The sequence below is a fragment of the Stegostoma tigrinum genome, chromosome 30, assembly GCF_030684315.1.
Source record: "Stegostoma tigrinum isolate sSteTig4 chromosome 30, sSteTig4.hap1, whole genome shotgun sequence".
Classification (NCBI taxonomy): Eukaryota; Metazoa; Chordata; class Chondrichthyes; order Orectolobiformes; family Stegostomatidae; genus Stegostoma; species Stegostoma tigrinum.
Genome location: NC_081383.1, coordinates 30,342,623 through 30,369,490, shown reverse-complemented (window position 1 = coordinate 30,369,490; position 26,868 = coordinate 30,342,623). Strand labels below are relative to the sequence as shown.

Genomic DNA, 26,868 nt, shown 5'->3' with positions numbered 1-26,868 from the left:
AAGGCAGTGTGTGACAGGGTGAATGTGATGGTATGACAATTGGCTGGAGCAGAAGGCCCAGTCATGTGAAGAAACTTTCAGGAATAGATGAAATCCCAGATGGCAATTCCCTTGGAAAAAATGTCATAAATTTGCTGATAGGTTACAATGTTAACAGGATTCAATAGGGTAAATAACGGGAAACTGGTTTCTTGGAGATGGGGAGGGGGTATGGGAATCAAGAATGAAAGAACATAATATTATTCAAGCTTCACCATTTAGCAACAAAGACAGAAAGTATTCTTCCACACCATAAACACTGAAAAGCTGGAGAACTGTCCTCCAAAAAGATTGTAAATCCAGAATTATTTGGAGTTTTATGTCTTGATAATGCTATCAATACAAGATGAATGGACCAAAGGCAAGTAATTGCAGTTGAGTTGTAGCTCAGCTGTGATCTAACTGAATGGCAGATCATGCTTACAGACCAGACATGTACCCCTGTTACTCAGATTCCTAGGTCTGGTATTCTGCAGCTGGTTATAAAGTAAAACTCCATTTATACTGTGCCTCAACTCCGACCATGACAACTCGGCCATCGGTCTGACCTCCAAAGTTCAACAAATACTACATTGTTCTAAATTTGTTTGCTTTGAATTTGAAGTCCACTGCAAACATTCACCAGCCTGAGGTAATTCCCCTCAATCTAATCTGTTCACAATTTTCTCTATGAGCTTGAATATTTGCCTAAAGACAGTGCATTTGGATTCATTACTATGATTACTTCTCCCTAGCCTGACCATTCCTGAGGCCTTTTAATGTACTGTAGACCATCCTCCATACTTCAGTTTGGTTTCTGAATCCTTTTAGTCTGCACACGTGCCAGTTGCCCTGCTTTTGCACTACAGTCCTGGGCATAAATAAACTAGATGCCCCACACCACACACTTTTCCACCTGTTCAGCTTAAATTTAGTTGTTCATAGATAATTTCCAGCGTGTAAAGTTCAAGGCAAAGTTGGACAGGGAAGCTAGAAAGACGGTACAACATTGACAGTTTTACAATCTATACAGAGTAAAGCATTTGGCTCAATTAAGTGTACTTAAAATGTTATTTTAGTTCCTATTTGTTTTGGGACCTAATTCAGTGTTAGGTGAGGATATCAGCACTTGGAATTTTCCCTTTGCAGCTGGAGGAGCAGATCCAGCAATGACAACCTTGAAATAACCCAGCATGCATTCCTGTGGTTAAATGGTTGCTAGGGTTGTGAATTCTGATTGGACAGAGTTCCTGGAGTGATCCACATGTGACCAACTGCCCAGCCATGCACTCCTGTCTTTGGTGAATTGATATAGCCATCCTGATTGGGCACTGTTTTCCTAGATGGGTCCTGAAGGCATAGAGAGATGGTAATGCTTGTGTTTGTGGCTTCCATTTTCTGATCAGAGACTTACCCTGCTGATATCTGAGAATATCTTCAGCAGTGTCTTCGAAATGTGCCTCATAAGGAAAGCACCTGTGAAGTCTCAGTTAAAGGAGCTTTAACTTGGTAAGAGTTTGTTAGTAGTCAGACATGTTACTTGCAGACAAAGAGCACCAAGGAACTAGAGGATAAATGGCATGGTCTAAGTATATCCAAAACTACTTAGCCCCAGTGATAATGGGAACTGCAGATGCTAGGGAATCCAAAATAACAAAGTGTGATAATAAAGTGTGGAGCTGGATGAACACAGCAGGCCAAGCAGCATCAGAGGGGCACAAAGGCTGACGTTTCGGGCCAAGACCCTTCGTCAGAGAGGGGGATGGAGAGAGGGTTCTAAAATAAATAGGGAGAGAGGGGGAGGTGGACCCAAGATGGAGAGAAAAGAAGATAGGTGGGGAGGTAGGGAGGGGATAGGTCAGTCCAGGGAAGACGGACAGGTCAAGGAGGTGGGATGAGGTTAGTAGGTAGGAAATGGAGGTGCGGCTTCGGGTGGGAGGAAGGGATGGGTGAGAGGAAGAACAGGTTAGGGAGGCAGAGACAGGCTGGGCTGGTTTTGGGATGCAGTGGGGGGAGGGGAAGAGCTGGGCTGGTTTTGGGATGCGGTGGGGGAAGGGGAGATTTTGAAGCTGGTCAAGTCCACATTGATAGCATTGGGCTGCAGGGTTCCCAAGCGGAATATGAGTTGCTGTTCCTGCAACCTTCGGGTGGCATCATTGTGGCACTGCAGGAGGCCCATGATGAACATGTCATCTAAAGAATGGGAGGGGGAGTTGAAATGGTTTGCAACTGGGAGGTGCAGTTGTTTATTGCGAACCGAGCGGAGGTGTTCTGCAAAGCGGTCCCCCAGCCTACGCTTGGTTTCCCCAATGTGTAGGAAGCCACACCGGGTACAATGGATACAGTATACCACATTGGCAGATGTGCAGGTGAACCTCTGCTTAATATGGAAAGTCATCTTGGGGCCTGGGATAGGGGTGAGGGAGGAGGTGTGGGGACAAGTGTAGCACTTCCTACGGTTGCAGGGGAAGGTGCCGGGTGTGGTGGGGTTGGAGGGCAGTGTGGAGCGAACAAGGGAGTCACGGAGAGAGTGGTCTCTCTGGAAAGCAGACAAGGGTGGGGATGGAAAAATGTCTTGGGTGGTGGGGTCGGATTGTAGATGGCAGATGTGTCGGAGGATGATGCGTTGTATCCGGAGGTAGATGGGGTGGTGTGTGAGAACAAGGGGGATCCTCTTTGGGCGGTTGTGGCGGGGGCGGGGTGCGAGGGATGTGTTGCAGGAAATGTGGGAGACACGGTCAAGGGCATTCTTGACCACTGTGGGGGGAAAGTTGCGGTCTTTGAAGAACTTGGACATCTGGGATGTGCGGGAGTGGAATGCCTCATCCTGGGAGCAGATGCGGTGGAGGCGGAGGAATTGGGAATAGGAGATGGAATTTTTGCAGGAGGGTGGGTGGGAAGAGGTGTATTCTGGTAGCTGTGGGAGTCGGTGGGCTTGAAATGGACATCAGTTACAAGCTGGTTGCCTGAGATGGAGACTGAGAGGTCCAGGAAGGTGAGGGATGTTTTGGAGATGGCACAGGTGAACTTGAGGTTGTGGTGGAAGGTGTTGGTGAAGTGGATGAACTGTTCGAGCTCCTCTGGGGAGTAAGAGGCAGCGCCGATACAGTCATCAATGTAACGGAGGAAGAGGTGAGGTTTGGAGCCTGTGTAGGTGCGGAAGAGGGACTGTTCCACGTAACCTACAAAGAGGCAGGCATAGCTGGGGCCCATGCGGGTGCCCATGGCCACCCCTTTTGTCTGTAGGAAGTGGGATGAAGGGTCTAGGCCCGAAACGTCAGCTTTTGTGCTCCCGAGATGCTGCTTGGCCTGCTGTGTTCATCCAGCTTCACACTTTATTAACTGGGTATACACCAAGCATCTTGTATACCTCTATAAGATCCACTCTCGTTCACCTCCCTTCAAGAGCTAGAATTTGCTCAAAGTGAGGGAGTACAGTCTTGACTTTCATTTCTAATGTGATAGCAACTCATGTGATCCAAAAAAGATGCTCTCTGATGAAGGGTCTAGGCCCGAAACGTCAGCTGTTGTGCTCCTAAGATGCTGCTGGGCCTGCTGTGTTCATCCAGCTCCACACTTTGTTATCTTGGATTCTCCAGCATCTGCAGTTCCCGTTATCTCTGGTGTATACCCAGTGACTGTTTTAACTTACACTATGACAATTGGATGAAATTGTTGCTGATACATTTAATGCCAATGGTGAGCTCTCAGCATATAGTAATCCACGCGTGCAATAGACTTTTTGGTTACCTACTGGAGTGAAAAGTTTTTGGAATTGTCTTAAATATTTTGATACAGTTTGAAAGATGTGATCGACTGCAGGGTATTTCACGATGGGCTGGGCAAGCATTCTCAATCTGATTTGTCTTGTCAAAGTTATTCCCAAATATGTGGCTTTGAGCAGGTTCTGTTAGTAGTGATAAGAGGAACAGGTCAATACAAACAGAATCAGCAGCACATAAAAATGATGAGTTTCTGTTTGAGAATCACCTCCTCACTCTAGCAATGTTAGCATGGTAACAAATGTTTCTTTATAGTACAGCAATGCCTCAGAGCAAGAGTAGAAATATAATAGGTGTCTGTAACAGAAATGGCACATCAGAGAAACAACCTTTTGAATCTGCTGTAAAGGAATCAATGAAGCCTTTTTTTTCCCCTAAGTGGTCAGTGAATAACAAGGTGTTAAATTGCATTCATCAAACAAAGAATAGTTTTGTAATATTGGCAATGAATTGTGAACTGTGGAGATGGAAATACATGAGATAAAAATCAAACTAGCCTGTAGATATTACGAATTGAGAGGGAAAAGCTTACTTAGAAATTGTTAAGAAGGCTAGGAACCTGCTGAGGGGTTTGTACGCTACCTAGAAGTGGTACACTACACCATTCCTTCTAGCCCACAGCCTCAGCTCCCTCCTCGCATTCAAATTACAACCCTACGTCGTAACTGTGTGGTAACATTTTTACAGTGCACAATACATTGAGTACTGTTTGCTGTTCTGGTTACCATGCCACAAGAATAATACTTATGTACTGGAAGGGATGAAAAGAGAACTTACAAAACAGGAGATCACAAACTCAGTCCCAAATAAACCTAATATAGAATGTAGGGGAGATTTCCTTACACAGGTTTGAATGTGGAACCTCCTACACATTGACAGTAGTTAAATGTGGATACATATTTTGGGAAGACAGGTAAGTACTTGAGAGAAGGGGGAATAGGAGAATCTGCTGATATCTGGAGCAGGAGGTGTCTCAAATGATGCACAAACGCTAGCAGTGGCAGGTTGGGCTGAGTGGTCTGTTTCTGTGGCCTAAATTTCATGCATTAAGTCTGATTCTAGGTGTTAGGCAATGAAGTAAGAGATCACATTAGAAGAGCTTTGATCTTGCAATACAAAAGGGAAGCTGTCTTAAAAGAAGGATCTCCAACAACTTGCAGTTATACAGAAGCGTTGATCAAAACAATAACATTTCAAGTTGCCTCACAGAATGGAGTAAAGAAAGTAGACTTGGAATCAGGAGAAGTGACTTGAAGCTGGATCAATATTAGTGGAGGGTGAGAACGAAGAGCGTTGCAGTAGCCAAGTCTAGTTTGTGGATGTGGTAAAATGCAGGATGTGTTAAAGGCCTTCGAATAAGGACACTTGGCTGGTTAGTTCATGTGGACCAATGACCATTTGTTATCGAGAAAGTGATAACCATGAATTTTCTCTCTTGGTGTGATGACATGCTTTAAATATTTGGCAAAATCTGACTTTTACACCTGCCTTCTGTGTTCAGCAATAACTACTCACTAACTATTTATCATGCATTACCAATTAATTCCTCCCTTGAGGTCATAATTTTGGTCATACTGGCTATTACTTTAGTTGCTTATAATATTTGGTCCAATAGATTGTGGATGATGAAGGTGCTTTGGGAATTTAAATGTTGTTTTGACAATGTGTTGATGAAATTGACAAAGTTAGAGACTTTCTGGAAACTTTGGCTAGCCAGTCAAAATTGCATGCAAGACTCCTAGCCCTTCTCTCATGTTCTTTGAATGACGTGATGGTCCTCATTGGGTTACCAGAGAACACAAGTAGACCATAAAATCTGAATGCAGGCTAAGAAAACTTGTAAAAAGAAAGATCTCTGAGGGAATCAGTTTCTGAGAGCTCTTGTAATAGAGTGGATAGTGTCCCTGCCTCTCACCTTTCTCTCCCCTGCAACTCCATTCTTAATTCAATCCCCTCCCTCTTTCCCTATCCTGTTAATCAACATTTTAGAGACCTGGGTAATTTGGTGACAATTTAAAATAAAAACAAAACTGTCTCCCATCCTTGAACTCCATCTTATTTTAATCCCTTCTCCCTCTTCCTACCCTGCCCCTACTTCCACTGCTGCTGGTGGGTCATGCTTGTGATTGGTGGAGGGTTACTTTGTTTTAAAGTGTTAGGTTTCTCCCACAGCGGGGAGGAGAAAGGATCCAGAAGGGAAATAGATAACCCGGTGTTTGTGCCAAGCTATACATTTACAATAAAACTCTCTTATAAATCTCTAAAAGTCTTTTGCTGCATAATTCAACATGTGTTAAGTTGCCTGTTAAACTCTAGGCACTGCTGAGACATCTTCAGAAATGGGGAGGGAAAGGGGTTCGAAATAAATAGGCCAGTGAGGTGGGAGGAGAGGATAGGCGGAGAGAAGATGGACAGGTAAAGAAGGTGGGGATGGGGGTGGGGTGTGCTGGTCTTGGGATGAGGTTGGTGGTTGGGGAGATTTTGAAGCAAGTAAAGTCCACATTGGGTTGCAGGCTTCCAAGGTGGAATATGAGGTGCTGTTGCTCCACTTTACAAGCGGCATTGTTATTTCCCCCCACACCCTTATCTGCCTTCCAGAGGGATCACTGTCTCCGTGACTCCCTCGTCTGCTCCACATTTCTCACTAGCCCCACCACCCCCGGCACCTTTCTCTGCAACCACAGGAGGTGCTACACCTGCCTCCTTGACCTGTCCGTCTTCTCTCCCGTCCATCAGCTCCTCCTACCTCCGCTGACCAATCCCCACCACAATCTAACTGCTATCACTACACCCCTCTCTCTTCATTTCAGAGGCCCCTTCCCCTCCCCCATATCTGAAGAAGTGTCCTAACCCGAAACGTCGGCTTTCCTGCTTCTCTAATACTGCCTGGCTTGCTGTGTTCCTCCAGCGCGACACTGTTATCTCAGACTCCAGCAGTTCTTACTATCTCTACTACTGCTGAGTGTTGGTATTTAAAAGGACTATCTGGAAATTTCCAAAGTACGATGTGAATGTCTTTTCATTAAAATAATGCATATCTTAAATCTATTTACTTCTGTATGTTTTGTCGTTGAGAAATCCGTAAGCAGGGAATGCAATTATTTGTATTTGTAGAAACATGCAAATTCAAACCATAATCCTGTTCCTTCCCTCTATTTTGCACGCAACCCGGTTAACTATTTATACAGCACCTTTCAAACAAATGCAATTAGAAATGTACTTTTCACACAATGAGTGAGTTGGGGAATTGAAGTAACTTTTATTCAGGTTGGTGAAGGTGGTGATCATTGTTTATGAGGAAGGTCATGGCGTACAGTAAGATGAATGAGCAATTCCATCTGATGGTTGATGAGAAACATTGGCTAGGACACAAGGACAGATTCCTGCTTGAATTTGAGTAGTGCCTTGGGATTTTTAACACCTGCTTGAACATGAAGGCTCTGCCTACGAGTAATGTCCCATCTGAAAGATGGCATATCCAGCTTTATGGCTGTATTGCACTGGTGTGTGCCAAACCTGGGCTAGGCTCTATACCGTAGATGTACTTGAATCATTACCTGCTGATCCCATGTCTGTCAGTTCCCCCAAACAATTCAAAATGAACTGACCTGAAGCTGGAATGATCAAAAAGTTTGGAATTGTCAGTGTGTACAGTACATACTCCAGCTCGGTAAAGTTTTGCAAGGCATGTTGTTTCCTGTTATCTAAAGAGCTTGTTTTTGCATCTGAAATTCCACACCTATGTGAATGCAGAGAATGCCACTGCAGCATTCCCAGCACTAACACGTAGGTGCAGCAAGTTAAATCAATGTACTGTTCACAACTAACTGCCTGAAACCCCTCTCAGCTGTTGAGCTGAGATTGTTCCAGTTGGAGGCTTGTTTTTGGGATACATGCACTCGAAGTTTACTTTCAATATAAAGCAGTGTTGTCACCAAATGTACATAGCACAAGTTAGATGCCAGAGAAGGAATATATTCCAAAGAGAGGAGGAATAAAATTGCTTTCTCCCAGATGATATTTCCCTGGCGTCAGGTCAAACCTTGGCTCGGGGTTCAGGCTGCGTTTACATTGCACCTCATTTGCCACTTGGGATCCTGCAGCCTCAGGACTCAATATCAAGCTCAGTAATTTTAGGTTCTGGGCCCTTTCTCCCATGTCCTTATCCTCCCATGTCCTTATCCTGACAACGACTTGCCAGGCCTTGTCATCATGTGGGCTGCTTCCACAAACAGCCCATTGTCAGCCACTAATGGTCCCCAGTAGCAGCTATAGGCTGACCTCTACCCACTCTTTTGTCTGTCCAGCAGTTTTTCTCCCTCTGGGCTCCGTCTTTGCCTATCGTTTACTGCTCGACAGCAACACCACCACCTGCCCCAACCCCCCCCCCCCCCCCCATCCCCCACCCAACAAACCTTGCCACTTTACCATCTCCAGTGTATACTCCAATGCATTCCTAGCTACGGTCAGTTCTGAAGAAGAAGGTCACTGGACCTGAAATGTTAACTCCACTTTCTCTCCACTCATGCTGCCATGTTTGCTGAGTTTCCCCAGGTATTCGTGTTTGTATTTCTGATTACCAGCATCTGCTGTTCTTTAGATTTTTTTTAAACATTACAGCAGTCATGTTAGAGTGAAACTATGTCTGTCCAAATGCACGGGCAAAGACTGACCCTGATCCTAAAGGAAGATATGCTAAGAAGGGGAATCTCACTCCAGATGGCTTTCGAATCACGTCTACCTTGGGCATTCGATTAGCATTATCCAAGTTTCTATTGATGCCATATAAGTTTAATGACAACTTGATATCTTTTTCAGTGTGTCTTTGGCTCGTTGCAATTTATTAAAACAAAGACTAAAAATAGCCTTGTTCCATCAACCTTGGTGAGGCAGTCCTCAATAGTAGTCTGTTGAAGTACAGTAGGATGTTAGTCATCATGTACTTCCATAATGACCACTGCGTGTCTTTAAGCTACAAATAGCCAAGGGCTCTTTCCTGTGTGGGAAGTCTGAATGTAAGTTTATTTTTGGCTGTGACAATAGTTTAAAGTAGATGAAACCCAGACTGTACAGCCGGACACCCATCACAGAATGGCAATCAATAATAATTAATGGAAACTGATGGTCATGGTCTTTAAAACTGCCTGCCCGTTAATGTAGGTATGAAACTTATCCAGTGTTTCAAACACAGAATGTCCATGTGAATCAAGTGAAAAGCAGCTTTCAGTTTGCCTGGATCAATAGTAGCATTAGAGAGGAACTCAATTCCAAATCATTGGTTGGTTGTCTATCTGTTGCTATTTTTAATTCCCTGCTTCTAACAATCCCTGAGCAGCAAATTAACAAAATTGTTACAGCACAAAAGAAGGCCATTCTGCCCATTGACTATGTATCAGCTTTCTCTGACCACTTTCCTGCCTCTTCAGCTTAGCCCAGTAAAATACATCATGGCAGGTACTTAGCTTTTAAAATGGAAATGGCTATGTGTGACTGACACACTTGGGACAGTGCATTCCAAATCCTGACAACTTGCCACTTAAGAACAAAAGTTTCTCCTCACGTCACCATTGTTTCTTTTGACTGCCGCCTGTGCCCTCTGGTTCTTGAAAGTTTCTGCCAATGTGAAAACCTCTATCAACTCTTTTACATCCCTCACAATTATAAACAGCTGTGCCAAATCTACTGTAAGGAGAACAGCCACATGCTTTTTCAATCTCCCCATTTAACTGGCTCTAGGGATGAGGATTAAACACTTGTATGTTGTTTCTGTACTAACACTAAAGTGTTCATATCATTCTCAAATGTGATGCATGGGATGTAGCATAATATTCCACTTGAGGTCAAAGATATTCCAATGCTTCCCATTTGAGTGGAACATGATTCCATTGTTATATACCTAATCGTAGCCAGAAAATCACTAACAGACTATTTGACTACCAAGGATTGATACATAACTGTCTTCTGTTTGTTACATACATGCTGTCAGTTGGCAAAGTCTACTGAAGATGCCCAGCTCATCCCCGCCTCCCTAACCTGTTCTTCCTCTCAGCTATCCCCTCCTCCCACCTCAAGCTGCACCTGCATTTCCTACCTACTAATCTCATCCCGCCCCCTTGACCTGTCTGTCCTCCCCGGACTGACCTATCCCCTCCTACCTCCCCACTTTTCCTCACCTCTCCACTTATCTTCTCCTCTATCCATCTTCGATCCGCCTCCCCCCCCTCCTATTTATTTCAGAATCCTCTCCTCATCCCCCTTTTCTGATTAAAGGCTGTAGGCCCCTTTGTGCTCCAAAGATGCTACTTAGCCTGCTGTGTTCATCCAGCTCCACACTTTGTTATCTACTGAAGACGCTGTTGATTTTCACATGTACACTGATGACACACATCTTGAAATCACCAGTCTCGGGTAACTCCTCTATTGGTGCTCAATATTTATCTCTTTCCTCAGCTGTAATATTGTGCAACTTTGTTCCATCTGTGCTCATGCTGCTGGAGCCTTTCTTCATTCTGTCGTTACCTATAAACTTGACTATCTCCATGTATTTCTGGTTGCTCTCCTACATTTTGCCCTCTGCAAATTTAGGGACAGCAGAGCTTTTGCTAATCCCATCAAATCCTGAGCATAATCAGTCCTGTACTGCCTGACCTACATTAACTCCCAATCAAGTGACAACTTAGTTTTAAAATGATTTTCCTTGTTTTCATTTCCTCCATAGCATCACGTTCCCTATCTCAGTTATGTGCTCCCGACCCTCAATGTTCAAAGGTAACTGTATTCGACTAATTCTGGCCTTTTGGGGGTCCCCAGTTTTAATCACTTCACTATGACACTGGCTGCCTTGGCCTGACCTCTAGAATATATTCCCTGTTCCCCTTTCCCTCATCCATCTTGCTTTCTTTTCATTAAGTGACTCCTTAAAACCTACCTCTATAATAATAATGTTAGTCCTCAGTCAAAAATGTTCAAGTCAGGTGGATTGGCCATGCTAAATTGTCCATTGTGTTCAGGATTGTGTAGGTTAGGTGCATTAGCTATGGGCCATGCAGGGGTAGGGTAGGGAGGTGGGTCTGAGAGGGATGCTCTTCAAAGGTCAGGGGAGACTTGTTGGGCCAAATAGACTGTTTCCACACTGTGGGGATTCTATGAAACATCTATAAAATAAATATCTCATTATGTGGCTCAGCATTTTATTTCATTTTCTAAGTGAAGAGCCTTTGGATGTTTAATTATATTAAATGAGCAATGTAAATATAATGCTGGTTTAGAATGAAGGTTTCATAAAGGTTCATCATTTTCTTGCTTTTCAGCTGTACCTCAATTTACAAACCCTGGTGCCTTACATGTCTTTTAAATCACATCCTTAAACCCGTCTTGCCTCTTCCACTGATTTGTGGGCATATACTTGCGGGTGTCTTTGTTCCTTTATTCCCTGTAGAATTGTTCAATTTACTGGAAATTCCCTCACCTCATTCTTCGTTCAAATCAATTAGCACTCCACACTTCCCGGAGCAGATCTTTGTCTGTTATTTGCCTGCTAGTCTGCCAATGTGCTCTTGGAGTGTATCATTATCCACCTCACAATATTTCTTTGTTTTGTGTTTTCTGAAAATTCCTAATCTGTGCCCAGAACACCCACTCCACGCCACTCTTATGTCAAAAAAAACTCTGGTTTTCGTACCCTCGCTGAACCTGGCTGTATATGTTTAAGCACTCTGAAGAAGAAACATCTGTTTTCCATTATTTAGATAATTGTATCTAAACTGCCCCTTTTTTTCAAATATCTTTTGGAAATCCATGTATGCTGCATCAACTGTCTTGCCCTCCTTAATCACTTTTGTTGCCTCCTCATAAAAATTCAATCAAGTTAGTTGAACCCAATTTGGTTTTGTGCTGGCTTCCCCTATTCTCTACTTGTCCAAGTGACTGCTAATTTTCTCACAAATTGTCATTTCCTTCAGGTCACCAAGATTAAGCCAACTGGCCTGTAATTGCTGGGTTTACATTATGTTCATTGTTTAAAGTAGGCATGAAATTTGCTGTTTTTAAATCCTCCAGCACGCACCCTTTTCTAAAAAGAATTGTAAGATTATGGCTGATTTCTAAACTTTGTTTCCACCAGTATTTTCAATGTATCCCATCTGATCCCTGGCCATTTTTCAACTTTAAGCAGCCTTCCTACACTATTATTACAAATCAATTGTAGCCTATCGAATTTTTTAACTACCTTCTTTTTCACTATGATGATCATAACTTCCTTACTAAAAAAAAATGCACAGAATTCACTTCATAATTCTGGCATACCCTCTCCTTCCCTGTAGATACCATTTTGAATCCTGATCTTCCAAACCTTCTATTTGCTGCCCTTTTTATTATTTGTATACCTGTAGATTCCCTTTGTTAGCCGCTAATCTTGCCTCACTTTTTGTATCTCTTATTTCCTTTTTATCACATTCCCTTTGAACTTTGCTTTATTCGGCCTGGTTCTCACTTGGATAATTAATTTGACATTTTTGCTTCATTATATTGAATACCTTGTCCTGTAGGGATAGCAGTCAGGAGCACGGAAGCGGGGGAACTGTGTGGTGCCTGACAAGCAAATGCCAGGATTGAATATTGAAGCTGTAACTCTCTCAGTTAAGAAACTGCAAAGAATGGTCCGAAACATCAGCTTTTGTGCTCCTAAGCTGCTGCTTGGCCTGCTGTGTTCACGCAGCTCCACATTTTGCTAGCTATGGTAGATCAGAATGTTTCATTCCTTCGTCAACACTAAACTGACTGATCTCAGCTGGGGCTGCCTGTTGACCTCTGTATTCTGGCCAGGGAAGGAGACACATATTAGGGAATAGTGAAGCTCACTGAGCCTTTTGAACGTTTCTTAAATCTGAAAGAAGGACTTGCATTTATGTAGCTCCTTGCATGATCACAGGATCTCCCTAAGTGCCTTATTCCAGTGAGTTAAGGCTTGAAGCATAATAACTGTTGTAATGTTAAAAAAATAATAAATTGTGCATAATAAGTTCCCACCAACAGTATTGTGTTCAAGATTGAATAAGCTACTTTGGTGATGTTGATTGAGGGATAAATATTGGCCAGTACTTTAGATAATTCCTCTGCTCCTGTTCAAATGCTCTCATGGGATCTTTTAGCCAATCTCTTACAACAGATGAGGCGCTGTTCAGTGGCTAATCAATTGAATCATGACTCATTTGCATTTCAACTTCATTTACTTTCTAGTTGGGCTGAAACCTGTTTCTCATTTTGTAGCTGTCCCGAGAGAGCAGCCCCTTGTTTTATTCCTATTCAGTCCTTGGGAATCTCACCACTTCAAAGTTGCCTTTGGATGAATCTATCCCAATGGGCAAGTATAAATCATTTAATAAAACACTCTCTCAATCCACCAAATAATCAGTTTAAATTTTCCAAAATATTATATTCCATGTCTGTGTTGATCCACTTGAGTGTCCTCCCATTCTTCCCTTAGCTGAATCTACCACAGTCGCAAACTGTAGTATTCTTCTGAGAAAACAGGGGCTATAGTCGTGTGGTCATTATCCTTCATTGATCAAATGTCACAGTGTGAAATACTCCTGTGTAATTTTTGTGGGAAACATAACTACCACAGAATCCAAACCAGAAATGACTGGAATTTCTCTCTCTTGAGTTTGCTAGCTCTAGGAAGATAGTATCTTCCTCTTCTACTCTTAGCCCCACACCTCTTAATTTCCCAGTACTTTCTCAAATACATACTTTATTGGTGTTAAAGTAGGAATTGCCACTTTGTCTTTATTCTGATTCATCAATTTATTAGCTATGACAGCACTTTAACCATCTAATTCTACTTTCCTGAATGTTCTCTTTACTTTCTGGGTGAGTATTTTTGTCCCTTACTTTAAATAGTGCGACTGATTTTGATCTGTATTTGCTAATCATTTTACAGGAGGGCGAGGACAGGAATTATTCCCCATCTGCATTGCACATTCCCTTTTGTTCAAAATTAACTTCTTGATCAAATTGCTCGTCGCATAAACACTCCTGGGAATATTTCCTCAGTGCCACATCAAATCTCAATCCTAACTGTTCCTGGATTCTCCAAGGCCAAGTATGTCTTCGCTAAGATGAACCAGATAACTGACTGCGGCATTCTGCATTATTTTGCATTCTTCCTAGGCTGAATCTTGGTAGCTAGGCCTGAGCTTTATCCTTTACATCTGTAGGCTAACTTTCAGTCAATTACCAATAGAAACAGTTGGAATGCACAACAGTTCAGTCGTCATATCTGGTTTTAAAAAAAGAGAAGTAAATGTTCCCGACGTTTTTCGAGGCTTGAAAATAAGTAAATAAGTTCATACGCTTTGGGGAGAAAGGGAGGAGAGACCCAACACAGATGCCTCAATCTCTGAGAGGCAATTGATAGGTAAATGACTGCAATTGCTCTATATTTAATTTTAAAAGGTACAAAATGCTATGGATGCTGAAAAACTGAAATCAAGATGAAAAATCTGGAAAACGCAGTAGGTGAGAGAGAAATCAACAGAACTAGCATTTCAGATTAATGATGTTGCAACAGATCTGCAAAGTGGAGCTTTTTAACATTTTTGAACTGCCTAACAAAAACTGTTAGATGATATAAATAGTCCTGATTGGAAAGATGTTAAAAGGACAAATGAATGAGTACATAGCAAAGGAGAGGCCTACAAACAAAGACAATGAGTTGAGGATTTGGGGTTTATTTGGTGTCGTTGTAACTGTAGGAGACCATGGAGAGGGTCAGGTTTGGAATTAACGTCGGATTGTTTTAGCAAACAGCAGGCAGACACAAAATGGGCTGTTACATTGCTGTGAATCTCTTCTTCTACAGAAATGAAAACGGGAAACATTGGCCAATGTACTGGGTGAGCTAAGCATTTGGACCCAGGGTCAATATTACAATCCATACTGTTTTGACCAGGCCCTGAGCAGATTTCCCTAATTCAGGAGGATTCCAGAATGGATACCCAAATCATTACACTGCCGGGAGATGAAGGATGAATTGGCTCCCCTTCTCCATTTGCTAATTCTCTTCAGTTGGTAGCAAAGGGTTAATTTACAAAGAATCCCCTCACGTTCCCCCCCCCCCGAACAAATGACTTTATAACTTAAAATGAGCCAATTTAACCAGACTTCCTTGAGTTAACAAAAGGGTGAATTTATCAGTTACTAAATACATGAAGAAATAATAATGCAACATATATACCCACAGATTAGAACTAAGAATTGAGACTAAAGAGAGAGCATTTTCTCAAAAGGGATCAGTCCAGGTCACTTGTGAAAGGTAGACAGAATGTTGTGGTCATTGCAGTCGATGTTATTGACATTAGCAACTGAACAGTCGATTTCAACATTCTTTGCTTTGAGGTGGAATTCTTTTGCCTTGCTTCTTTTTGACAGATGAAAAAGGCACTCTCACTCTAAGTGCTACCAGCCAACTACTAATTTCCCACAGTGCAGCGGTATTTAATAGGTCTTCTCCAACTGTAACATTCAGAGCACACTAGTCCTAACACTGGGATGTCAGGCCAGTAACACACACCAACAGGGTTAAAGCTCACTTTTAAACCCATTTTTATAGATACCCCTGGAAATGTAAGATAGTCATATCTGTAGGAGGCGTCCTGTCCTCTTGTGAGAGGGTATTGAGTAGACAGCCTTTTATCCTTTCTGTTTGAACTTGCCCTGACTCTGTACAAGTGTGACATTGCAGAATTCCTCTCCAGACCGCCACTGATTTTTATATCCATGGTTAATTTTTGGCCTTGTCTCCTCTTTGTTAAGAAAGTACGTATTGCAATTAAAAGTTCAGTATGCCTATCGGTGGTCTGCATTACGAGTCATGGTCGTAATGATACAGACCCCTTTCACTCTTCCCCTGTTGTGTCAGCTGCTGACAAGATCTGTACCGTTCTGCACAGGAGATTCCAACTCTCCAAAGTCACCTTGGAAACCCTTCCATAATGTCTCTTGGGCCGGTGCAAGACCCACAGCTGTCTTTAATGTCCTCATCGAACATTTCTCTAGGAGGAAGAATAGACTTGGTTGTGATGCCCTTTCTTACCTGCCCAGTGTCAAAACAACCTGCCAACATCCACTCACACAGTTCCTGCATGTCACCTTGACCAGAATAAATGGAAGGCAGTGAGTGCTGCAGAAGTTAAAGCAGCAAGAGTCATTGTCCAGGTGGGTCAAATAAATAGTTTATGGTCGTACGGATTCTGCCAAACTGTGCCCTGTGGCTTTGGGTTCAGGATTAGATTGCCAGTCAGTTATCCCCCAGTGGCACGTTTTGATTGTGATTTAAGAGGAGCTTGGCAGACCATTCAGTGCAGCCTTCCCATGTGCAGTGTTCTCTCTGACATCTAGGCAAATCCAGCTGCTGATTTACACCCATTAGGAAGGTAGATGGCCAGATCATGTGATTTGATGCTAGTAGTGTTTGGTGTAAGATTGTTGCCAGGAAACTGGAAGAATACAATGTTGTCCTTTTGAATGATGCCATAGAAATCAGCATTAAAAGATACACAAACTTTAGATTATACTGATGAAAGAAACAGGACAAAAGGACAAATTTGCATTTATTTAGCTTCCTTCACAATCTCAGAACATCTTATTTCACAACCTGTGTGGTATAGTGACTGTCATAATGTAGGAACAACAGCAACCAGACTGCACACAGCTGCTATAAACAGTAGTGAAATAACTAATGACCAGGTAAGTTCCTTTTCTGGTGTTGGTTAAGGATAAATCTTGACCAGTTACTGCATGAACTTCTCTTGTTTTGCCATGGGATCTTTATATTCACCTGGGGCTTAGGTGTATTCCCCAGCACTGCACAAAGGGATAGATTTTGTGTTCAAGTCTAGAGTGGGATATAATCTCTCAAACTTCTGTCAGCACTCAGGTCAGGGCAATGATAGCTTTGAATTGAAATGTTCATTTGTTTTCTCTCTGACCTTCTTCGTGCTTCTTATATTTTCTGCTGCTGTTCGATTTCCAACACGTGGAGGTTCTTCTCGATCTGAAAGAACATACTCATTGTCTGTTGCAGTTGGTGTTACTGAGTTGCGTCCAGGAACAGGATAGCGAGGCTTCCTGCAGACAGGCTGATATTAGACAAGTTGAGGTCACTCAGCATGACGCCGGGTCTTTCATTTGTCCTGCTCAGTTTTCCCAGTGGACAATTGGGAGAGCTGATATCTGGTTGGTTTGCCACTAGTAGGCAGGCAGAAGCCATTGTCTATCATTCTGTGCACTGTTAAGGCTAGCTATCTGTGCCCCGTGATTATATTTGTAAATTCCATTGGTTCAGGTCTTGTGTTTAAACCTTAGACAGTCCTGAATCAGTGATCCTTAATTGGAACAGCGACATGTTCTGAACATACATGTATCATAAATTCAACTGGATCTTCCCACGACAGTACACTGGGTGGAATTTCTTCCGGTGTGCTCTGTGTTCTGCTTGTGATGATTGTAACATTCTTGAGCTTTGCCTTTACTGGCTTACCTGTCAGGACAGGTCCCTTCATGTCATGGTGCATACTATTTGCCAGTCACAAATCCTTTGTGTCTATGTAATAGCTAAGAATGTTTCTTAACAATGCAGAGAAATAGCAAACCTTGTGCCTAGTGATCTGCCTGTTTGCTTCCCGTTGGGAGGTAGGGTAATGGATATTTAGGAAGGGGGCCCTCCGAAATCTGCCAAATAATCTTTGGCAGGCACTGTGCACCATCTGCGAAGCATGCACAAGGGCTGATGTAAACATCTTGGAAAAGTTTTGGCTCTGAATCAGTCATTTCACAAGCAGGCAGTTGCAGAGCCTTTGTACAAGCCTGTTCTGTCTTCTGGTTGCCATCAGTTACAAATAGTCACACTTCACACTCAGTGCTGGAGCTTCATTCAATTTATATCTTGCAGCTCTCCATGTGAATGATATTAATCGACTGACGCACTGTTAGTCAGCACATGACTGCAGTCCGATATGGAAATATGTCACCTGGGGATAGGTATTCACCAAACAATTAGTTCCTAGCCTTGTCTGAATAATGGGGAAACACTACAGCACTTGTAACTGAGAAGTACTGTATTTCCGCATGTGACTATTATTGGGATTTTCCAACACTGAACCTTCAGAGTGTTCTAAGGAAGATGAACTGAAACGTTAACTCTGATTTCTCTTCACAGACACTGCCAGACCTGTTGTGCTTTTCTAGCAATTTCTATTTTTGTTCTTGACTCAATCCTGCTCAACCTTGGTTCAGTCGGTGACCAAACCAGCCTGGAATGGGCAAAAAAAAATCAAATTCTTGCAATATCAAAACAAAAAGGCCAGGCATTCAAGCCTTGACCTGTCAACCTCAGTAAGACCAACAACTTTTAAACAGTTGACCTCCATTAACCCCAGGATTCTTTAGTGGTGGAATTGATGGAAAAGGCTGGGAAGTTATTGGACAAGGAAGAGATCAGCTGTGGCCTCCTTTTGTAGTTATTGCTTGAAGACTGTATAACTGTGCAAGGCCACTCTTACACACAAGCCGCTTGAGTGAGGCTAATAAAATGGCTGCATCCGAGATTGAACAAAACCTTGCACTTTCAGGAGACAAAACGTAATAAAATGATCAAGATGGCAAATAAGATTCTTGCTTTTACTGACCGAGGAATAGAATATAAGAGCTTGGAGGTTAGGCCAGCATATTGTAAACTGCTGGTCAGGCCACAGCGTAACTGCACGCAGTCCTGGTCATCCCTTTGCAGAAATTTGTACCTTTTACTAGACTACAAGAGATCTATAAGAAAGTTACCTTGCCTTCAGAATTTTAGTTATGAAGAAAACAATTGGATAGGAAGGGTGCTTTTCTTTAAACCAGCAGAAGCTAAGAGGAGAGCTCAGTGATGTATATAAAAATGAAGGCTCCAGATAGATGAGTAGGAAGATCCTATTGCCCTGGGTTGAAGGGGCAAAGATTTGGAGGTTTCTCAGGGATTTTGATGAGGAAGTCATCGTCACCCAGAGGATAGTGGGGATCTGAGACAGACAACTTGAAAAGTACTTGAGTATGAAATTGAGGTGCCATAACCTACAATTCTACAGACCATGCACTGGGGAGTGCAAGGACGTAATGGGACAAACGGCAAGTTTCTGAGCTATAATTTTCTGTAATTCAAGAAAAAGTGGTGCAGGAGTGAGTGGGTGGGTGGGGGGCAGCAAGGTGTGGTGGTATTTGTACCTTGATTTAGGGCTTGGCTCTGATGACCTATCATGCAGAATTGTTTTTTGTTTCCTTCTCCAGAGAGCATGGATGTCTTCAACACTAAAAACCTGGCCATGCAGGCACAGAAGAAACTCCTGGGCAAGATGGCGTCCAAAAGCATGGTCAACATCTTCATCGATGACACAAGCAGTGAGGTCCTGGATGAACTTTACTACGCAACCAAGGAATATACAAGAAACAAAAAGGAAGCCCAGAAGGTCATCAAAAACCTCATAAAAGTGGTGGTTAAACTCGGGGTTCTCTACAGGAACAACCAGTTCAATGCAGACGAGCTGATGCTGGTGGACAAGTTTCGCAAGAAGGTCCACCAGTTGGCTATGACAGCTGTCAGCTTCCACCAAATTGACTTCACGTTCGATCGGCGCGTTCTTGCAAATATCCTGAACGAGTGCAGGGAGTTGCTGCACCAGGCCATCAAACGGCACCTAACATCCAAGTCCCACGGGCGCATCGACCACATCTTTAACCACTTTGCAAACTGCGAATTCCTGGCCACACTGTACGGACCCACAGAGCCTTACCGCGCACACTTGCAGAAGCTTTGTGAAGGCGTCAACAAAATGCTCGAAGAAGGCAACATTTGATTGGGGCATTTGTGAGAATGACTGAGTGGGTGCACTTATAAGGTGGAGGGCTTTTTTGAAAACAAAAATGCGCAGCATAAAAATGTTTGTTTTGATGAGGTTCCTTTTTTTCATACTGATGGCAACATTACCAAACCACAGTTTGATGCTGAAGTATCTGTCTACAGGGATCCACTTAATTATTAGGGCATTGAACCTTGGTCTACCCAATTCCTAAGCCTGATTGCACAGTAATACACAGTCCAGCTCTGCAAGAAACAGAGAGGTCTTCCTTAGATGGGTGCAGGCTAAAGCCAAGCCCTTTGCCCAAATAATTGGAATTAAGCATGGCCCTGTGAGGGAAATAGCTTTTGCATGCACTGGACATACACAGTTTCCAGACCAGCCGGTGGGTGAATAGCCCATAGGGGGCTGCACTCAGCTGTGCTGACCCAAACAGTTTTGCTTACAATACTAGCCGTGTCCATCAATCACTATTTTAGGCTAACCAGCTGGCCTTGGCCATGGAAGGAGTGAGATGAGAACCTGTCTTGCTCATCCTGGACTAGAGTGTGAGGAGGTGGGTGAGTGGGCATTCAGTCACAGTTCCAGATTGGCTGCAGGAGCAGTACAAGTCTAGCCTTCACACAGTTTCTAGCCAGGTTTATTGGATAGCCAAACAGCCCGGCCACTTTTCTTACTTGGGCTCAGGTGCGTGCTTGAGATACATAGTGATTCCCTTCAGTAACATTTGGTGCCTTTTGGAGGGAGGAAGGGATAAAACTCAGGGTGGACATGGCCAAGGGAGGATGCAAGCCACGTCAGTCAAGCACATTTCAGCCACTGTGAACCATAAAAATGGTCTTACAATTACAGAACCTCAGCCTCGAGGATATAAAAAAAAACAACTGAGTAAAACTGTGGCTTTAGCCTGAAGCCATTAATTCATTCTAATGTTAAGTGCGCTTACTGTTGCTGTTCCAGATTTGTACAGTTGACTTTTTAACACCAGTGTCAGATGATTATATACCAACTATATATGAGGTAGAATGATACCAGCAACGATGTACAGGGCTTTTCGTTAGGCTTTGAGACATTGTTCCTGGATCCATTTAAGGGTGATTGCCTGTCTACTTTCTACACTTGGACGCAATTTGAATTGCTAGTCCTTTTTTTTGGGAGGGGGGGGGCGCGGGGGTGGCAGGAACCCTGTATTGGTTTTTGAACCTGTTTTAATGTGAAATGGCTTCAATAATGTGGTTCTAATCTATATTTCTGTCTCTTTTCTGCTTTACTTATTTGTACTGTAAGTTCACAGACAAAAAATGGTCAATTTTCCTTCAACTCTCCTCTGTTATTCAGTTATTGATTGTCACTTCCCTAACAGTACTGTTGCTAAATCTAAGCCTAGTTTATGTTTGCTGAGCCACACGGTATTTGTAGAGTTATTCGATTACTTAAATAGCGTTAGAAGTGCTTCACCTGCCTCGAGAGAGGGAGCAGCACCAGCAGTGGCCCCTCTGAGAAAGTGAGTGTAGATGTTGACCAGGACAAGTTTGAGCTGAACATTGATGGCCATAGGACCTGATTATTGTGGCAACACTTGTTATCTGGGCACATTAAAAAAGCGACCATTTTAACACCAGGTTTGTAAAAAGCCACATCTGTTTTATTTTGTTTCAAAAATAATTCATTAAATTTGTAGATGTATTTTGCAGTACAATCCCAATGTGAGAATTCTCCAATGAAATGCTAGATTAATGTAATGGAATTGCAACCTGCACTATGAGTTGATTAAGGAGTTGCAATTTACTGAATACCATACTTAAACATTTTCTGGTTCACACAGCCCAAGGGCTTTTACACTGCTTCCAGCCTCTCCGTATACAATAGCAGTCGGGCTCTGTTTACATGGAGTCTTTGCAATGGCTGCATCAAGGTTCAGTGCTTTTCTCAGCAGGGAGTCAGGGAACTGGGGCTCTGCTGGTCTGCAACACAGTCTTGAGCAGGTCCTGCCACTGGCAGTAATCCCAAAGCAAGTCTTCGCTGAATTGACGCCTTTGAGAAATAACTGATGTTTGTCTTGATTTGCATCACTGGGAACAATCCTGCATTACAGAGCCTGCATTATGATAAACAATGCCAATAAAACATATTTTTCCAATTTGCTCTTTGGCAATGTGCAAACCATAAGGGGGTGGATAACAGTTTCCTCTTCGGCTGTCTCCTGGGCAACCTGCTGTGTTCCTGACACTTCAGGTGTGCCTGAAGGATCTGAGAGGGAGGTTCCCCTGTCTCAACCACCTAAGAAAAATTGTGACACTTTGTTGGCCATTTCAAGTGATGAGGCATTTTCTCTGATGAGTGAAACTTGCCCAGTGAGCAATCAGAAAGTTAGCTTTTTCTCGAGCATTAAATATGCCAAATGTGGGTAGATTTGAGATCAAAGATATACAATAGCAGTCGGGCTATTAGACTCTAACATAATCATTTCTAGAAATGCAATGTCTTAATTAAATGGGACATCCCATAGCAACGTGGCCATCACTATGCTCGGCTCAGACAGGCGCTTGCACATTAGGGATCTGTGCAGAGCTTGATGCAGCTACACACCATTGGATTTATTCGGTAGCTTTGTACATATTGTGTCAGTGTGAATATTTGACCTCCAGATCGAGTGGAAAACGTGGTTCAGGTGATTGTCACAGCACAAGGTCAGAGGATAGGCTCAACCAGTATTACATAACGCACCAAGAGCAGCTGAGGAGCATCTTTTTACTTGCAGGGGGACAGGAGCATCGCTCTGTCAATTCTAGAGTCTGTTTCATTTGAGCTATAAACTCCTGGCTCCTGAGCCATTCCCAGTCCCAGATACAGATGCCACCAATTTCTGATTTCCTTACTCCCTACCCTCTCATTTATAAATGAGTATGATGATACTTAATTTTCGTGGATTGTGAAATGATGCTAGCCTGGAGTGTACTTCTGCACATTCCCATAGCCAACAGCTCTGTGGGACAAGATTGGCCCAGAGCTTAGTGTGAGTTTAGTGACAGGGTGGCTCTGTATCACATGTTAGAGTCTAATAAAGCTTTGAGGTGGAGGATTGGGCGGCCATGCTGTCGATGGGCTTCACGTGGTTCAGCTAGATGTAAAAGGAATTGTTGACCCTTGGTATGTGACGAAGCAAAGTCATCACAGAGCCATTGTCTTCATTCGGACTGCTGATCTCAGAGCTACCAGGTTACAGCTCTGCTTTAGCTGGTGAGTTCATGCATTTAGCTGTTTCCAAGTTCCGAACTATCCCCTCCCAGTCATAGGAGGTCAAAGTCACTCCCTCCAGTCTCCGTCTGGTAATGATGAAATGTTGAGCAGATGGGATTACAAATTATTGCCACTGAGGAAGCAGAGCCAATTTGAGAGCTATCATCTATGATTGTATTGGAAGATGTGGTTGGTGAACTTTACACACTCGCTTACAATTAGTCATCGCCCAAGGAATCATACTCTAGTCTACCTGCGGACACTTTGTATATTACTGATGTACTGCTCCTTTTCCTGGTGATAGAGGGAGTTATCTGACTGGAAGAATGTTTCCCTTTGGAATTAGTTATTTTGCCTGTCTACGTTCCTTGTTTGTCCTGCTGTCAAGAGCTGGAATGTTACACAAGGGAGTAATGTTACTAACCCCTGCATTCCTCTGCAGCCAGCTCCTGATTTCAATTAACCAAATGTGGATTGTTTGACTCCACAGGGAAGGGGGAAATCCAATACCAGCCTAACAGCATTGTTAAATACAGGTACACTCATCTGGCAGACTCGATGGCAAAGCTGTGCTGGATTTTTAATTTTGGGTCAGAGGTCAGAGATGCTCTGATGAAGGATCTAGGCCCGAAACGTCAGCTTTTGTGCTCCCGAGATGCTGCTTGGCCTGCTGTGTTCATCCAGCTCCACACTTTGTTACCTTGGATTCTCCAGCACCTGCAGTTCCCATTATCGCTGAAAATGACAGGGGGCTCCTCCATGGTGTGAGAAATGTTCTAATTATGTTGTACTCACAGTCACCTTGGAAATGTTCAAGAAATTGAAATTCCAAACAGAAAGCATTCACTCAGGGTATCTCTGAGTATCTCGCAGGCTGGAATTAGGGAAATGCTGATCCTTTCAGAAGTGACAGAGCCTTGTTAACATGATAATTGTCCTGGTGTGTCTGTTATTGCATGCACTGCTCAGTCAGGTACTGAACAGCATCTACTGTCTGTTCAATCCTCAGCCTGTGCAAAATCAGTTGGTGTCTGTGATGCTGCTGTTGGTTCGCCTGCTCTGATTCTTCACTAACAACAGGCTCAATGGTTGTCAGGAACACGTAGGAATGTGGAGTTGGAGTCATATTAATGATCTTGTTGAATGGCAGAGCTGGTTGGAGGGACCAAATACCATGTTCTTTTATGTGGATATATGTGTCCCTGGCTCGGACTGGGAAACAGGAATCCTCTTGAGTTCCTCTAGCTGGTAAATCTGCAACTTAAAAAAAAATGAAATCCCAATCAGTTGCATTCCTTCCCATTGCTGTGTTGCCTTCCAACACACTCAGCTCAGACTGTCATGTGAAAAATGCTTGTGTGGGTGAGACACCAGCAGGCACAAGTACATGTCCATCTCAAAATAAAAAGGAAGGAACTTCAGAAGAGTTTAGGGAGAGAGCGTCTACATTCAGGTTAAAGAGAAATGACCCTGACAGCTGTACAGAGTCAGGTTGGAATCATTCTGTCCATATTAAAGTCAAAAGAAACTGATATGTGGAAGTGGATGCAGAGACATTTGTGAGCTTGTCTGTCCAGACTGTGCCAGTCTATATTGGGAAATGTAGCACTACAAATAGAGATGTGACTGTTGGCTGACCTACTCTAATATAAACTGTGGGAAACAGACTGTAAATTCCATATCCATTTTAGCCAGTGCTCCATCGAAGTTCTTTTCTGAAAAGTGCCTTTTAAATATCTCTTTAAGCTGTTTAATTAGAAACAGGAATAAGACATCTGTTTGGGCTTATTCCACCAGTCAATTAGATTATGCTTATCTGTGCCTCAATTCCATTTATTAGCATTAACTTCAAATTTATTGGTGCTGTTCCCTAACAGAAATCAATCTGAGTCTGAAACTCTAATTGCCTCATTTCAAACAGCCTTTGGGGAAGAAAATTCCAGATTTTCCATTGCCTTTTGTTAGAAAAAGTACTTCCTGAATTCCCTCAAGACTGTATCCCTTCATTCTTGATCTTTTATCCCCCACCCCTGCATAGGAAAGGGTTCCCCAGGTAGTTTTGCTCAGGCCCTCAGAAAACAACATTTAACAGGTCAAATTAAACCGTTCAGTGAAAACAATCAAACATTCAGCTAGGTAACAGAAAAACTAAGAGACATTTTCATTTTGTTCATTCACACAGGGTTATAAATTGCTTTCTTATTTCAGACTTCTCAGAGTTTGTCCATCTAAACTGGCCGATACCTCTCCTGGATGCCTGAGTAGAGAGAGATTGTCTAATACACACATCTGAAATAACTCCATGAGGGCCAGAATCCTGCAACCAAGTCACACTTCATTTACATGGGCACAGTACATGACACTGGCCCAGCTAGCACAGATCTGGCTCCTAAAGTGACCTACATCTGACAGATTATAAACAGGACTGTCAGCCAGGGCTCCCTGATTTGGTGCAGTTAACCTGGTCCAGCCAGGGGACTCATTCTATGACATCCTCCCTGGCAGACCTCATTCTAATCACTGCCCCATTACTTCGCAGTTTTCCAGTCCAACCATAATGCTTCCAGTTGATTTATCAAGTTAAAGGTCATTTCGGGCAAATCCCATCCTGGAACTCGCTCGAATGTACAGATTGACCTTGCACAATGCTCACACAGGCAACTGCACGCCTTCAGTCTTTTAATTATGAAGTATCTCCCAAGTGAAGCATTTGCCTTTCATTTGAGGATCATGAGTTCAAACAGTGGGCACTGGGTTAAATACCAAGAGCTTGTTCCACTGGCTGACATTTAATAGATGAGAATAAGCTAAAACTCTGCTGTGACCAATCCGAAGAGCCCGAGACTTTGGAGTCCAAACTATCTTGGCCACCATCCAAGCACTTACTGAGGAGCTGTCCAGAGGATTGTTCACCTGCTGAACTGAAAATTGAAATACTTGCATGTTAAAAATGCTCCGAGTAAATTAAATTCAACCATTTCTCATTAACGTTATACACTGGTTACAATGCCCTGAAGGGGTTTAAAGCAGCAGTATGGATTTCTCAGGTCTGTTCAGTTTTTACGTCGTGACATCTGCTGTTGTGTCAGTCGGTGAGTACCCTGAACATAGAAGGAAGCTCTTGAATAAACGCACCAATCTTCATAATGATGCTACCACAGCTAAAAATCTCTCCCCGCTCTCTCTCTTGCCCACACGCACATTGTCTAGTCTGACATGTATAACATTAGTTTTCAGGCAAGGTACTATTGTGCAGTTAAGCCTCTGGAACTGGATTGTTGTGGTTTTGTAAGTTGAAGGTAAATTTGCAAACAAACTACTACCCTTGATAGTTATAATCTATAAAATCAATTTCAACAGTGAGCCAATACCGAGTTCAACATCTGACATACATTCTTTCAAATAGTATTAAAGACAAAACAAGGAATATGACTAATCAAACTGTTCAGCTGTGTTGGGACACACTTGTGAAAGAGATGGGACCTGAATCCAAGCCTTCTGGGCCAGCGCAAGGGATACTACCACTTCACCACAAGAATGCTGTCTGACATGTCTATTAATTGCTAAAATGGTCCTTTTTTTCTTCCAACTTTTTTCTCTGAACAAGTTGATTAGAATTCAGGCCTTCCAGTCCATGGGTGGGTCATTACCACTGCACCACAAGAAGGCCCTTTGGGTCCACTTTATTTTTCTTCTGGTCCACAGGAAGCGATATTGCCACTGTACCACAAGAAGCCTGTCTAATCATGTCTATTGACTGTCAAGTTGGTCCTTCTTTTTATACCAGGGGGAGGAACACAACCACTACACCGCGAGGGCCCAAAATGAACTGATGGTGTTTTGTTTTCCTCACCACCACTGCACCCAGAAGGAAAATGCCCCTTATTGCACCTAAGACCCAGTTTGATCTCAGATTGATTGGTTCCCAATGAAGT

General features: G+C 43.0%; 1 protein-coding gene across 4 annotated transcripts in view; it reads left to right on the top strand.

Moving 5' to 3' along the window:
* Positions 1 to 21,807, top strand: part of tnfaip8l1 (tumor necrosis factor, alpha-induced protein 8-like 1) — a 56,330-nt gene extending 34,523 nt beyond the window's left edge. For 3 of the 4 annotated variants that reach the window (XM_048560215.2, XM_059638551.1, XM_048560213.2), the window contains exon 2: positions 19,125 to 21,807. In XM_048560215.2, the coding sequence (XP_048416172.1) occupies positions 19,130 to 19,690 (561 nt within the window). In that variant the 5' untranslated portion in view covers positions 19,125 to 19,129 and the 3' untranslated portion in view covers positions 19,691 to 21,807. Of the gene's footprint in view, positions 1 to 4,636; positions 4,714 to 19,124 lie in introns of those variants that run through there. The other variant, XM_048560216.2, reaches the window with a different exon arrangement.
* The last annotated feature ends 5,061 nt before the right edge of the window (positions 21,808 to 26,868 follow it).